The 13613-nt window shown below is 33.8% G+C and overlaps 2 protein-coding genes across 2 annotated transcripts; one reads left to right on the forward strand and one right to left on the reverse strand.

The window, feature by feature from the left end:
- Positions 1-1047: 1047 nt before the first annotated feature.
- On the forward strand, positions 1048-5905 carry LOC143547542 (stomatal closure-related actin-binding protein 2-like). Its single transcript, XM_077038943.1, has 12 exons — positions 1048-1342; positions 2195-2323; positions 3136-3228; positions 3311-3451; positions 3538-3606; positions 4091-4174; positions 4328-4508; positions 4983-5099; positions 5196-5254; positions 5329-5466; positions 5585-5734; positions 5828-5905. The coding sequence occupies exons 1-12, from the start codon at positions 1058-1060 to the stop codon at positions 5870-5872; spliced, it is 1491 nt and encodes a 496-aa protein (XP_076895058.1). The 5' UTR covers positions 1048-1057; the 3' UTR covers positions 5873-5905.
- A 792-nt stretch (positions 5906-6697) lies between these two features.
- On the reverse strand, positions 6698-9389 carry LOC143547540 (G2/mitotic-specific cyclin S13-7-like). Its single transcript, XM_077038942.1, has 5 exons — positions 9302-9389; positions 8115-8329; positions 7694-8029; positions 7190-7612; positions 6698-7121 (listed from the first exon to the last, which is right to left on the reverse strand). The coding sequence occupies exons 1-5, from the start codon at positions 9336-9338 to the stop codon at positions 6795-6797; spliced, it is 1338 nt and encodes a 445-aa protein (XP_076895057.1). The 5' UTR covers positions 9339-9389; the 3' UTR covers positions 6698-6794.
- Between the last annotated feature and the right edge of the window lie 4224 nt (positions 9390-13613).

The raw sequence follows: 13613 nt of genomic DNA on the forward strand, positions 1-13613 counted from the left end.
ATACACACAAGTCCAAAAGAGTTAAAACTTAAAAATACAAGCCTAAGGCTTGGCTCGAGCTCGAAAAAGCTCGGCTCATTTCGAACTTTTTATCAGTCGGATCTTCTGTAACCTAGTTTTTGAACTTTGAAGTTTGTTTTCATTACAGTTAAATTCTACTTTTTCATGCTAGAGGTGAGATCATGTATCTCTGTTTATTTATTAATTATTTTTTTTGTGTTATTTTTAGTTTTTTTACACATTTTGTGTTTTTTTCTCAACTTTCTATGTCATTCATTTTTTCGGAAGGTAATTGATTTTTGTACTCCAATTTTTTAATTTTGCACATTCTGTGATTCGATCAAGTTTGTTAATATACCAAACAGATCTGCTATCCTGCTAACAAACTTGAAAAGCAGGATAGCAGATCTGTTTGGTATATTAACAAACGTGATCGAATCACAGAATGTGTAAAATTAAAAAATTGGAGTACAAACTTGATTTTTCAAAGAAGTCAAGTTTGTTAATTTTACACATTTTGTACTCCATTGTTAACAAAGAAGTCAAATCTTGACTTTTCAAGTCAACTTGTGGTTGTGGTACCATAAGATGTTTCTTTTTCTCTTGAACAACTTTTTATAATTAACTTTGGTAGCCATTTTGTGGCTTGAAGTTGCTTAATTTTATGAGTTGTATTGTGGAATGACTTTTTAAAATTAAATGGTAGCCATTTTGTGGCTTGAAGTTGCTTAATATTATGAATTGTAGATGTAAAATTGTAGAATGACTTTTTTTATATTCAGATGGTAGCCATTTTTGGCTTGAAATTGTTTAATTGCATCAATTGTAGATGCAAGATAGTAGACTAACTTTTTAAAATTAAATTGTAGCCTTTTTGTGGCTTGAAATTGCTTAATTTTATCAATTGTAGATTAAAAAAGACTCTTATAGGCTTCTTTTTGTGGGACAATAGCGTATTACTTAATGTAGAAGGAATTTTATGAAAAAAATACTATGAAGTATGAACTATACTAATATCTAGTAATCATGTTAGATTGTAGAACATATAATTTGAAGAATGACAAAAGTGGCCCCTGAAGTTTTTGATGAGATGCAAATGCAAGCGGTTCTGTCAGTATCAGCAGATGTAAGCTTCAAATCAAACAAATTCCCAAAATATAAATTAGGGCCGGATAATCAGATTCTTGATGAAGCAGCTGTGGATGATAAGGGCCCGCCTTTAAAAGATATCGTGGCTCAAGAAACCACTGCGTTATCTGATCAACATAAACGTCTATCAGTTCGTGATCTCGCTAGTAAATTTGACAAGAATTTGTCTGCTGCAGCAAAGCTGTCTGATGAGGTATAAATCTAGGTATTTTGGTTAAATTGTAAATAAAGTTACTTATAAAGAACTATTTTACTGAATAAATGAAGAGATTATTTATTGCCCCTATTTTGAGGCAGTCTCATTTACATCTTTTTATAAAAGTAAATATTTCATACATGTACCTTTTTTATATTTTATGATATCATATTTACCGTTTGAAAAAACTGAACGTGTCATATAACACATTCCACAATTAATAAAATAGAATCTTTTACTCATAACAATAGTACTCACTGAATAATCTAATTAAAAATTTGGGCTGTAAACGAGCTGTAACGAGCTGAGCTGTCGCTCGGCCTGTATAACTTAACGAGCTGAAATGTCAGGATTGAGCTCGGCTCGTAAAGAGCTCGTTTATCTTTTTAAAAAATTAATGTCTTATTTTACACTAATTAATATAAATAAAAGAAGAAAACATATTTTTAACATGCATATGATGCATAAAATTAATGTCTTATTTTTACACTAATTGATATATATAAAAGAAGAAAACATATTTTTAACATACATATAATGCATAATTAGTATAATAGAAAATTTATGATTTGTATATATATATATATATATATATTAAAATTTGGGGTTTAATTTAAATGAGTCAGCTAAACGTGCCTAACAAGCGAGCCAACGAACCAAGCTTACCTTGGCTCGGGCTTGACTTGTTTACAAACGAGCCGATTTTGAGCAATCTGCGAGCTTTTTGAATATCCATACTTATAAGTAACTAAGATTCTTTTTGTATTTTGAAAGGATATAAAGTAATCCAAGTATTGTTATTACTTTATTTCATGACATAAATTGCATTTATGTTATTACTATATGCAGGCTAAACTCAAAGAGGTGGCTTCTTTAGAGGGCCATGTACTTTTAAAGAAACTTAGAGATGCTTTGGAATATTTAAGAAGACGATTAGTCTGTCTAAATAAGGAAGATGTTGAAAAAGCTATCTCTATGGTATAATACCCCTTTTTACATTATTATTTAATGTTTTGCATTCTAGTCTTATCCACTTGCTTATATATATGCTTCAAGAAGCTTACTTTTATGTAGGCCTGTAAACGAATTGAACGTTCAGTGAACAGTTCGCGAATCGTTTGTCGGGAAGTTCGCTTATTTATGTTCGCTTAGCTAAATGAACGTAAATGAAAAAATGTCTCATTTAAATTCATTCATTTACGTTCATTTGCATTCGTTAGTTTGCAATTGTTAAACCTCGTTAATAAATCCATTTAAATGTTTTTGGCCCATTGTAACTTAGTATAACTTTAATAACTTTTTAGGCTCTAACACATTTTTCTCCACATCACTTTTGTTAGTGTAGTTGTTAACGTTGACCGTTAATATAGTTAGTTGACAGTTAATTATTAGTATGTTACAAGTTAGTCAGTTAGTCTAGCACTTTAGCTCTTGTTTCTCCTTGTATATATGTACGTTCCAGATCATAATGATAATAATGAATCTTCTCATATTTTGTTTTCTCAATCAAATCAAGATTAACTACTGTTAGCTCAGTTATATTCGTTCGTGTTTAGTTATATTCGTTCGTTTGCATTCGTGAGCCGTTCGTTTAACTGTTCATGAACGAACATGGACATATTTATTTTCTTAACGAACGAATACGAGCAAGAAAACCCGTTCATTTGATTGCTCATGTTTGCTTGTTTGTTTGGTTAAAGTTAAATGAATGAAACCTTACATGCTCCGTTCATATTCATTCGATTCGTTTCTAAGCCTACTTTTAAGGTAAAAGAATTTACAAATTATAGGTGGAAGCATTAGCAGTAAAGTTGACTCAAAACGAAGGGGAGTTGATACACGAGAAGTCTGAAGTTAAGAAACTTTTAAACTTTCTCAAACAGGTAATTAATTAACTTTACTCGCTTTGACTTTGTTTAATAATTTATTCAAGGTATTAAATGAATATTAGTATTTATTTTACAGGCTTCAGAAGATGCTAAGAAACTTGTAAACCAAGAAAGATCTTTTGCGTGTGCAGAAATTGAAAGTGCTAAAGCAGTAGTGAGAAGAATAGGGGAGGCTCTTGATGAGCAAGAAATGATGTCATTAACCTCGGGAAAACAGGTAATATTATAAATTTATAATGTTGAAAGGTATTATTGTCATTTTAGGTTTTCATTCTTGTAAGTGATTTATTGAGTTCTTGCTAGGAAATGGAGGAGATGGTGGAGGAAATCCAGCAGGCTAGAAGAATTAGGTTGTTGCATCATCCATGCAAGGTATCTGTTGGTTTTGTTTATCAAGGGTAATTTAGTGATTTCACATGAACTTAATTGAAAAAGCGAACGCCTATCCATTCTAAGGACTGCCCATGCTACACTTTCAAACAATTCATGACCTTTCTTGCAATATGGGTATACCATAGTCTACAGGGACCATCCGTGTAATTAACTTCTAGTTTATTAATGGGACAACTTATATAAGAATTTAACAAAATAGTGTAAACCCAAATATTTTAGTCCAAATATAAATAATTATTTAACTATTAATTAACAAAAAGTTTTATGCCCAAAATCATTATTTTGGGCCAATTGTTTTTCGGGCCAAAAATTTCAAGCATAAATATCAAAACCGAAACCAAGCGGTTTTCAAAAACTCAAAACCCTGTTCCCTTCGTATTCTTGACACCTAATCAAAGATATTTTTGTAATTTTAAGTTTTTAAAGGGCAATTTTGTCATTTGACATATGTTTTGTTTTCTAGGTGATGGATATGGAACATGAGCTTCGAGCCTTGCGGTTACAAATACAAGAAAAGTCTGCATTCTCAGTAAAGCTTCAGCAAGAGGTATCTTAAAAGAGTATTTTTTGTCATTTGGCATGTTATTTAATTAGAACAAAATATATTTTATTTTTCTAGAATGGAGTAAATATAAATTTTTTATTATTTTGTTGCATCCACTTGTCTACTTTTAACTTTTAATCCAAATTCCAAATGCAGCTATTGTTGAAGAAATTGGTTGAGGAAAACAAGTTAAGCTTATATGTTCTAGAAGGTTCTGGAAGTTTGGGCTCAATGTTACGACTTCAACCGTGTTCAGAAGAAGCCACCGAGATTTCAAAATGTTCAATTCAGTGGTATCGTCTATCGTCACAATGTAGCCGAAGGGAGCTAATTTCAGGTGCTTGTTAACCAAACAATCAATCGAACACGATCATGGTTTTCTTATTCATGTTCATTCGTTAAAAAAATGAGCGTGTTCATGTTCGTTCATTCGTTTGTTAATAGTTTAACTGAAGGGTTTGCGAACGTAAATGAACGAATACTGAACATACATGAACGAATATAAACGAACATAACTGAGCAAACATCAATCAAAAGTAAATGTGAATGATATCTGTTGGGCCTAAAAATTAATAAAACTAGGCTAAATTTTAATGGGCCTAACAATTTAAATGAATATATAAGCAAACAAACACACAAACATTAATTAACGAGCATAAATGAACATTCACGAACATGAAGTTTTGTTCATGTTCACTAGTCTATTAATGCTCGTTTATTAAACAAATAGACATAAACAAACTTCCCGCTTAACGGTTCACTCAACATTCAGTTCGTTTACAAGTCTTTAACTAAATTTATTTTTCCTCAGGTGCTAACAAATCGGTTTATGCACCTGAGCCTTTTGATGTTGGACGAATTTTGCAAGTTGATATTATATCAAATGGCCGAAAATCTACTGTCACATCGGCTTGCACAGTACAACCTGGTTTGCTCTCTTTTCTTTTCCTCATATTTCACAATAAAATGTTGGTTGACTCTTTTTTACAACAGTATATTTGTTTTAACAATGTTTTTGTAACAGCCGTTGGATTAGAGAGTTACGTGGAGACGCTTTCTCGAAAAGGCAATTCTGAATTCAGTGTATGTTAAATTTGTTAATCTATAAATTTATTAAAAATTAATTTGAATTAAAGTTTTTATATTAACATTTACAGGTGATTATTTCTCAAATGAACGGAAGAAATTACACGACACATTCCGCTCACTTATTACGTGTTGGAAAAATGAGAATGAAGCTTTCAAAAGGATGGATTACAAAAGCTAGAGATGCATATTCCTCTACATCAATGCAGGTAATAATAATAATAATAATAATAATAATAATAATAATAATAATAATAATAATAATATATTCTTTTTTTGCTTGCTTCAAATAAACAACATTAAATTCCATTATTTCTTGCAAATTAGTTATGTGGATTTAGAGGTGGCGGGAATCTTGCGGCTAAATCAATATTTTGGCAATCAAGAAAAGGTCAATCTTTTGTATTGGTGTTTGAATCAGAACGGGAAAGAAACGCAGCCCTTGTCCTAGCTCGAAGATACGCGCTTGATTGCAATGTATGTATTTTTCCTCTTCATTTTTCATTCTAAAACTAAGTGATATAATATTAAAATAGACTGATTTTATACCTTGCATATAAATATTAACAGGTGGTGCTGGCTGGACCAGATGATCAAGCGTCACTTTATCTTTAATTTGACTAATGACAAGGTTTCCAAAGTGAGATTTGCTTGCTTCATTTTTATTTTTTGTAATTTGTGTGTTGGGTGTGTTTGTAATTGGGTTTCTACTAATTTGATGAGTTTGTGCATCCTTTATAGGCATAGTTTTGGTTTGCCTGTCAATTGGTTGTATACCGAGTTTTATTTTATTTTGTGTTTTTGATAACAAGGAACTCTCTCTTGGATTGAAATGAAGCTTTATCTTGTTGAAATTATTATTAGAGTGCCTTGATAGTGTAAAAAAATGACATTTGATGGGGGCATGAATGTAAAGGAACTTATTAGAGGTGCACAAACCGGCTATTTCAGGAACCGGGTAGGTACTCCGGGTATGGTCAACAAAAGCCAAAACTGGGTCGGATAGGTTCGGGTTTTGGGTGGGTATTTTCTGGGTTTTTTTCGGGTTTCAGGTAGGTTGGGACGGGTTTTGACCGGGTATTTCTGGTTTCACCTCCTAACTTATGTGATTTTTGTATGGTAAACCATCTCAAATTACAAGGGAGGAATTAACTCAGGAAGGTGTGTGTCTTAGTGTAAATGAGCCGAGCCGAGCCAAGCCTAGCTTTCGAGCGGTTTTTGATAAAGTGTCTACTTATTCTTTTTATCATATGTTTTATAAACGTGTTAAGCTCGTCCTAACTGGGAAACTAGATATTGGGAGGACAAACAGCAGTCATCATCACATGACTTTACGGGTCAACAAGTCAAGATTCGAGACAAGAGACTTGAAATTAACCATTAAAAGTTGTAGATTTGTTAGATCCAAAGAAGAATCAAGGAAAGCCAACAAAGAACAAAACTTTTTTAATATCATGATATCATTGAGTGAAATTATATCAGAACCAACCAACAAAGAAACAAACCATCAGTTTGATAAACCCCTCCCTCTCTCTTATTAAACCAAACCCGACAACAGACATTTAGCCGGCTCACGAAAAGCCACCACACCTCGCGTAACACTTGAGTACTTCCTGTAAATCACCTTCCGCTTTTCATCAGTTTTTGCATACAAGTGAAATGCCGCCATCATTTTCGCACACTCCATCACTTGCGCCTCAGTAAACCCGGTATGCATTTCAAGTGTCTCATGCCACACGGGACTCTTGTTCATTGCAGCCCGTGCAGCATACACCGCCCCTGCCGCCACCATTGACGGGCTGAACTTAATAATCTCATAATGCATCATTCCCAACTCCGCATAAAAGTACACCATATTCTCCATCTGCAACACATGTAAAACACTCAAATCGATACATTTTAAAACCACCCATATTTAATAATAATCGAAACACTCACGTTGGTCTCGGTGGGTGTGGTAACCGAGGCTTTGATGAAACGAGTGAGAAACACATACGGAGTCGGAACAGTTAAGTTCCACTCCAATCTGCCCAAAATCCTCTTCTCCATAACCAACACATGTTTATGTTCATAAGCTCGGTCCGAAATCTGCACAAAGTCGTTAACCTCTGGGGCCCATATTTCTTCATACTTTGAGGCGATAAGCATTGCACTCATCCCGACACATTGCAACTCTCTTCGGGCCACCTTTTCAGCAGCCAAAAAGCGGTCGATAATGTGGATTGTGAGGTACAGTGTTTCGTGTGAAAGCTCAAACTTGTTGTGAACTTCGATCAGCCAGTCGATTAGAATCGCCCTCATTTTCTCGTTGATTTCAGGCTGTGAGTTCATATAGTCATGAACTTTATTCTCATTCTACAACAAACCAACATCAACAGTAAATTCAATAAAAAAAATAATAAAACTATAACTAATATATATTTTTTTAAGTTTTACCTCTACAAGCTTGTAGAATTTATAGATATCTTCAACATACTCAACTTCTGCAAGTTCATTATTGACATCTCCAGCATCGATATCGACAATGTTTTTGGGCTTCGGTTTGTAGTCCAGACCGCAGGCGGCTTTGCTCCGAGCAGTAAGCGTGGAGGTCAGTGACGAGTGCGGTTTCTTTTTTCGCAAAGCCGAAGACTCAGGTTTCGGTTTCTCTTCAACCGTGTCGGGACTGATATCGATCACAGCTGCATTCTGTGGGATCGGTGCCGGTTTCGGCTTCACAGTAACCCTCTTCTTGGGCACTGCTTTATTATTGTCAGCAACTGCCAATGGTTTCTGTTACACAAAATCAAGAAAGTTAAATATTAAATGGGAAATTGAATATTATTTTGAAAAATGAAAAAAAAAATAAAAATTCAACCTTTTTGTTTTCTGCTGCATCTTTTTGTGCATTGGCTAGTAATTGTGCACAGAAGCTTCTGGTAACGGGTCGGTTGATTTCCGGTAAGGGTTTGCCGTCTAGTGGTTTGAGAGTAACCATGTTGCCGATATCGCCAAGTGCACGGCGGTTCTTGGGTTGTCCGGCTGCCGGAGCCACCGCAATGTTCTTATGCTTCATCACTCCAACTGCTTCACCTGAAATCAATGGCAAACAAGGATTTGAATTAAAATTGATGATCAAAACATACAAATAAATGAATTTGATACAAAAACCCTAAATCAATTCTAAAACCTCAATGGTTACATAAATTTTAACTAAAAAGTTTAAAAAACCTAAAATAACTAAAAATTGAACCCAAAAAAAAAATCAGATAATACAGAAACACTAAAATAACTAGAAATTTCAAAACAGATCAAAATCCTTAAAATCAAACCCTAAAATAACTCAAATTATTTTAGTATCACAGATTAAACAAACAGATGTAATCAGTAGATCTAATAACCAACAAGAACTAGGGTTTATAAGATTCAACCAAAAAAACAGAGGATTCAAAAACCCTAAATTACTGGAAAACTTTAAAATCCAAGATTTTGAGATTTACATCATCAAAACAGATGCAATCAAAAACCCAAGATTTATTAACCCTAAGTAACTAAAAAAACTAATTTTTACAAGATTCAACCAAAATCAAGATTATTAATCGAAAACACTAATTTACTCAAAACTTTATAACCCAGATTTGTGTTTGATTCACACCATTGAAACCCAGATGTAATCAAAAACCCAAGATCTAGTAGCCCAAAACAACCAACAAAAAAAAAAACTAATTTTTACAAGATTCAATCAAATTCAAGATTATTAATCAAAACCCCTAATTTAACTCAAAATCTTTAAAACCCAGATTGGGTTTGATTCACACCATTGAAAATTTGAATCCCAGATGCAATCAAAACCCAGAGATCTAATAATCAAACAAAAACCCAGATTATTATTATTATTATTCAAAAACCCTAATTTAACTCAAAATCTTTAAAATCCCAGACTGGGTTTGATTCACACCATTGAAAATTTGAAACCCAGATGCAATCAAAACCCACAGATATAATTATCAAACAAAAACCCAGATTCAATGATAAAATTTGAAACCCAGATTGATTGATTGGCACCTCTGTTTTGTTCTTGAACAAGATTTCTTGAACCCATCTTACTTTCTCTCTCTAAACTCTCACAGTTTCTCTCTCTAGATCTCTGAATAGTAAACTGTGAAGTGATGAATGAATATTGGAAGAGATGATGGTCCTTTTTGAAGCCGATGAATACTGCATACGCTGCCGCTAACGGTCTAATTTCTAGCCGTTGGGTTATTCAAAGTTTTGTAAGTTTACGATAATGCCCCTTGAAGTTATGAGATGTTATATTTAATGGCTTAGGATCTTCTCACACCAATTTTTTTCTATACGGCTCGTATATAGCCCCCGAATCGTGTCAGTTTGTATCGGATGCTTGTCGGTCATTGTTTGTAGTGCCTCGTATAGGCCTATACGGGTCCGTATAGATAATTTTTTGGACACATTTTTAAATATTAATACGTTGATATCTAACATTTAATGTATTAAGTACATAACAATTTTGACTAAATATGATATTTTAGAATAGAATAAATTATCTATTAACATTTACATAACATACTCGGCTAAATAATTTACAGTTGCACCCTGAGAACATTCGTTTAAAATTATATTATGTTACATTTTATAATAGTCTATACACAATAATTAATCAATGATTAAGTAACTAAGAAAACATTTGGCCAAAACATACTGATAAATATCTGGTCCACATACATAAAAATAAAAGTTCACCCTAAAATCTTTCATGTTTTAAGCTTAGAGACCTAAAAATTTGTCTATACGGGTCGCATAGCACTATACGGCTCATATAGTCATTTTTCAGAAGCGTTTGACAGTTGTCAAAGGCAGGCTGACTTTTTTCTGCATAAGTTTTCTGTACGGTCATATAGCCCTATACGATCATATAGGTTTTATGGCGTGTCATGGAGCAATACGAGCCATTATACACCTATACGGCTCGTATACGTCTATACAGTTGTATATGTTGCAAAAAGTTGTTTTTTTATGTCATGCGTAGCCTATACGGCCCATATAGCCCTATACGAACCGTATATGCATGTCTAGTTAGCGTGTGGGTGGTGTATAAGGATCACATCCTTATTTAATTCCCAATAACATAGCAATTTCCTTGTTAATTATTTGTATTTGTATTAAATAATATAGCATTTATTAGTTTATTACCCATTTTTAATTTAACCCAATAACCTAATTTGTGTAGCAAAGTTATATGGCTAGAGCAGTCTCGTGTAGTTAGTAGTGTAATCTTAACGGTTTCATTAAGTTGTTGTGGGAATAATGTGGCCTGACTTTCACTTTCTTGAATGGTTACGCATCCTCAATGACTAAATCCGTATGTTTTTAGTACGTATATTTAACAAGTTTATGTGTTTTCGACAAAAAGAATATGATATTAAATTTAAAGAAAAACAAATTTAATTGTTGTTTTAACAATTTGACACAACAAAGTTAACAGCAATTTACAAGTTAACAAATTCAAGCCCTTATTTTACAACATTAAAAAATACAACACTTTTTAGATAAAGAAACAATTAAAACTGAATTCATAACACGTGATAAGTTTTATTGATTTTAGCGATTGTAAATGGAACTTATATTATACACCATTTATTGTTGAGTTTATGGTAATAACTAAATCAAAATTTACACCACATATACCAATTACTAAAAATAAATTAAAAGTTGTCCATGTATAGAGGTAGGGTAGTAGAGCTACCCGCGGATCTTCAACCAGATACGTGGATCGTCAGAGGACATCCGCGGATTATTAAGAAGCATCCGGGAGATGAACGCGTGGATTGGCAAAGCCAACCACAGTTCATAAAAGAAAGGCTTCAGAGGTCTCCATCGTAACCCGCGGATTACTAAACGAACATCCGTGGAAGGAACCCCGCAAGCAACTTAGGGGACCCACTACACACGTGATCCCCACGTGATATGGAATAGCAGTTGTAACAAACTATTTCTAGAAGATTCCTCCATAACCACCTGATAGCAACATCAGCCAATGGAAAGATGACACCTGGACACGTAATGGGCGTCCCACGACGTGCACAGAAAATGGACGGGTCCAGGCTGTCACATCCAATAGAGGCTCGACACGTGTCTATTCAGTTGAAGGAAGGAATATTACGATAGTGACAACTCCATCAATCACCTTCCCTCACCTTCTGGCTATAAAAACCAATCCAATTTACTTCAGGTACACACACACTCTCAAGCCTTACGCAATACGCTCGTACTAGTATTATTCTGATCAGAATACAGTACTAATTTTCATGTCGGAGGGTGGTTACAAGAAGACCCCCCATCGTGTCTTTCCCGTAGTGAGACTCACGGTGATCTGTTTTGCAGGTTATTAGTTTGAATCTGGTTCTATCGTCATCCGGAAGACTTACATCTCGGGTAAACTCAAGTCCGTACTCTCTAGTTCGGGCTTCTGTTTCTTCACCATGTTTTATTAAATAAAATATACGCATGACACTAAAAAAAAGATAAAATAAGTTTATACATTTCATTAAATAATGTTTGAATAACTATTTACCTTTTTAGAAATGTTTGAATAACTATTTACCTTTTTAGAAATGTTTGAAATTGCAATTCAAAACGGTGTGATTATCTGAATAATTATATTAATTTTTCAAACGCCTAGAGCTCATTTTCAACCAAACTTGTTTTGACATGAACCCAAATTAGTTGTGCATGCAACCCATGTGATTTGTCAAGCTTATGTGTTGTGGAGGGCTTTATCATCACGCCACGTAGGAAACAGAGTTTTAAATCCTCTCTCCATAAAGCACCGTTGTGATACCATATTACACACAATGCGCGCGCACACACACACATATATGTGTGTGTGTGTGTGTGAGAGAGAGAGAGGGAGAAAACTGACTCCACCTCTCAATGCCGCCCCGATATGTGTTTAAAGCCGTTCTTCTTACAGCCCTTTGTTTAAAGTCTCGAGGTGGTGCTTGGGGCTTCAAAACCCCTCCATAAAGTCCCTATATAGCCCACAACATGAAATCTAAGGGTGTTTATCATTTTGGTTTTTGGTTTATTTAGTTTATCAAGTTCGGGTTGTTTGGTTTGGTTTTTGTTTCGAAATATACCACGTAGCTTTTCTTAATTTATTTTTTTAATATAAAAATTTATATAAAACCTCTCTTTATTTGACATGAAGTAGGCTGAACAATATTGAATAAAAACTGTAACTGGATTAAGCGAAATGGCAAAACTTTAATAATCATTAGAGTTAATTATATAAATGGTTCTTTTGATTTTGGGAAAAGTAAAGGATTTATATAATAAGCAAAAAAAAAGTAACAGAATCCAGGTTTGTGTTTAAATGAGATGACGGGGACTCAATAGCGGTCTTGTTCATACCAGTTTGAGACAATGAAGACTTAATTGTGGTTTGGTTCGACCCGCTACTCGATAGACCCTTAGAAGTAAAAACGGTAGCAAGAGGAAGAGGGAAAGCAAGAGAAATAACGTTCTTGTTACATTTTTACAAACTAAGAATAAAATACACAGATGGTCACTCAAATCAAATAAAGATAGTTACATAAATAGGCGCTTTAGTTATAAAAGAGTATTTTGGTATCCTAATTTAACAGAAAAGTTAACGAAAGTTGATCTCAATACCCAAACTCATTACAAATCGAAATTACAAATCTGTTACTTTTATTATGCTTAGTACCAAAATTTGTTACTTTGACCAAACCACAAGGACCATTTGTGTAATCAGCTCTAATCATTACTTTTATTATTCGGTTTACTTAGGTTATTCGATTTATTTGTGTTATTCAAACCAAATTGAGATTTTGAAACCCAAATGCCGAATTTGTCAGTTCAATACGGTTTATTCAGTTTCGATGCAATTCAACTTTTGATTTAGCCGGTTCTAAACCTAATAACCTATACCCTGTGTTCCCGAGTTTACTTAAAGAAAGAATGAAAAAGAAAAGAAACAATTTCCATTCCTTTCCTTTCTCTCCCCTCTCTTCATTTTGAAAGGAACCAATTTACTCTTCTTTCCCTCTATATTTCCCTCATTCCTTTACTTTCTCCCATTTAATGAAACTTGGAAACACACCGTCATCTGCTTTCCTACCCTTTCTTTCCTTAAAAAAAACTCATGGGAGTTTGTTGGTGAAGATACAATTTTAGGCACAATTGGTATGAACAAGCATATCTTAAACCCCTTGTCTAAGATAACATACAATGCTCGGAGAAGAGAGTTAACTCAAGTTACCGAGTGCATAAAGGATATCCGAAATTTTACAGTTACACTACCCGCATATCAAACATTTATTGTCACTCAAGATAT

The sequence above is a fragment of the Bidens hawaiensis genome, unplaced genomic scaffold (assembly GCF_021521415.1).
Source record: "Bidens hawaiensis isolate Kalapana, Puna unplaced genomic scaffold, B.hawaiensis_p1.1 tig00014729_1, whole genome shotgun sequence".
Taxonomy (NCBI): domain Eukaryota; kingdom Viridiplantae; phylum Streptophyta; class Magnoliopsida; order Asterales; family Asteraceae; genus Bidens; species Bidens hawaiensis.